Source organism: Capsicum annuum, unplaced genomic scaffold (genome assembly GCF_002878395.1).
Source record: "Capsicum annuum cultivar UCD-10X-F1 unplaced genomic scaffold, UCD10Xv1.1 ctg29299, whole genome shotgun sequence".
In the NCBI taxonomy this organism is placed as follows: Eukaryota; Viridiplantae; Streptophyta; class Magnoliopsida; order Solanales; family Solanaceae; genus Capsicum; species Capsicum annuum.
The window spans coordinates 1-2137 of NW_025835783.1; the positions used below are offsets into that span (position 1 = coordinate 1).

The following is a 2137-nucleotide window of genomic DNA, read 5'->3' on the forward strand; positions in this document are numbered from 1 at the left end:
ATACGTCCCAAACATAGCTGGTCTTGATGGCAAGTCCATGAATTTGTCGGCCAAAAATAACATCATCTGATCCAACACTCAGACCAAGAACTGCTGCAAAAGTAAAATCCGAAGGCTGAAAATCCACATTCCGCATTTGCATAAAAAGCTTCACTGCTTCTTCACGGAAACCATATTTTGTATGCCCCGTTATCATAACATTGAAGCTTACTGAATCTTTAGTTGGCATTTCACTGAAGAGTTGAGACGCTGTATCGAGGCAGCAAGTTTTGCAGTACGAATCTACCAAACTGTTGCAAACAATAAGACTTGAACTTAATCCAAATCTAATGACATGGGAATGAATCTGATGTACTTCTTTCAACGTCGTTGTATCATCAAAACCCGATAAGAGAGTTGCAAAGGTGATATGATCCGGCTTCACCCCCGACCTACACATCTCATTGTAAAGATTGATAGCTTCTTTCGGCCGATTGTTCTGAGAGTAACCACCAATCATCGTAGTCCATGAAACCTCATTACGAGAGACCATGCTATCAAACAACTCCCTCGCATGAAAAAGATTACGGGACTTCACATAACCCGAAACCATCATGTTTACAGAGCAAGTGTTTTTGTAAGGCATTTCATCAAACAGTTTGCGTGCGCTTGCTATTTGATTTGTTCTGACTAAATCCTTTAGTTGGAAGTTAAAGCGAGAGATTTCAGGGTCGAACCCCGTTTTAACTATCCGGGCATCTACTGGAACATCAACAATGCGTTCACTGCATTTCATAATCAACTTTCAATTAAAATGTATAAACCAAGATACCGTTATGAAGAAAAGAATAAGTAATAACAAGAAAGAAAAAGACCTGAGGCCACAGTAAAATCTCTTGTAAAACATCTGAATTGCACCCTGTGGATTTTTAGCTCTCATATTACCCATTGTGCTGCAACGATAATAGAAGATCAAGTTCCATCAATGTTATAAGTATTATTAGCAGGAATTTACCTGATCAACCGAGAAAGTTACGTATTTTCTGTTTTCCTTTTCTCTTAATTGAAACTAACCATCATTGGCAACAAACTTGCCCTATGCTTTCAGCCAATTAATTTAAACGTACCTGAAAGGCCAATGGTCAGACTCGGTTCGTTTCCTGCACAGGACCAAGCTGACAGAAACCAACTTGCTGCTGGCAAGGAAAAAAAAAAGGACTGTTCAAGGAGAATTGGGAGAAGTGTTTTCCGAAAAAAACACGAGGCCAATACATGCATATCAATACTTTTAAATTTAAAATTTATTTTACTTAATCATAATTAATTAATATATATTTTACTTAATTTAATTATATAATCATGATAAAAAATATTATTTTGGTGCATACACTAAATAAGTGTAAGTTTTTATATTTTTTTTTCAAATGGTAACTAGAGAAAAAATAATAAGTACTCCCTCCATTTCATATTAATTGACCATAACTTAACACACCCATTAAGAAAATCTTAATTAGGAGTTTATTTTATCAAATTAACCTTATTAATTATGTTTTGAAAATATAAATTTGAGTAAATATGCTTTGTTTAGTTATTTAATGATAAAGATAGTATTAGAAGAATATAATAAAATCCTCTTGATCTCATCAAACAAATAGCTAAATTGAAACAAATATTTTTTAAAAAATGATCAACTAAAACGAAACAGAAAGAGTAACATATTATCCCAATAATATTACATAATCTCCTTTTCTCCTAAGTTAAATGTTTGCTCAGTTTTATGTTGTTTGATATATTTTGATTAGACATTGAATTTTAAAAAATTAAAAAACTTTTGAGTATTTGTGACTTTACATTGAGATATATATATCAAATATATCATAGTAATTTGAGTTAATACATAAAAATGGTTCTAAACTTGACATCAAATTATAACTTCGACCTTAAACTTTGACAGTGCACAAATATAATCTTTAACTATTCAAAACTGTACAAATATGATCTTCAATCCTAAGTAGCAAAACGTGTATTCAACACGCAAAACTGAGCGCGTCCAGCTTAAAATCTAAGAGTATAATACATAAATATGACCTTAAACTTTGACAGTGCACAAATATGACCTTTAATTATTCAAAACTGCACAAATATGACATTTAAATGA

At 32.4% G+C, this 2137-nt stretch overlaps 1 protein-coding gene across 1 annotated transcript; it reads right to left on the reverse strand.

The window, feature by feature from the left end:
* Positions 1 to 13: 13 nt before the first annotated feature.
* On the reverse strand, positions 14 to 1175 carry LOC124891038 (putative pentatricopeptide repeat-containing protein At2g01510; the record flags this gene model as incomplete). Its single annotated transcript, XM_047402868.1, has 3 exons — positions 14 to 764; positions 855 to 932; positions 1107 to 1175. Coding segments are annotated over 3 exons (898 nt in total), but the record flags the coding sequence as incomplete, so codon positions are not given.
* Between the last annotated feature and the right edge of the window lie 962 nt (positions 1176 to 2137).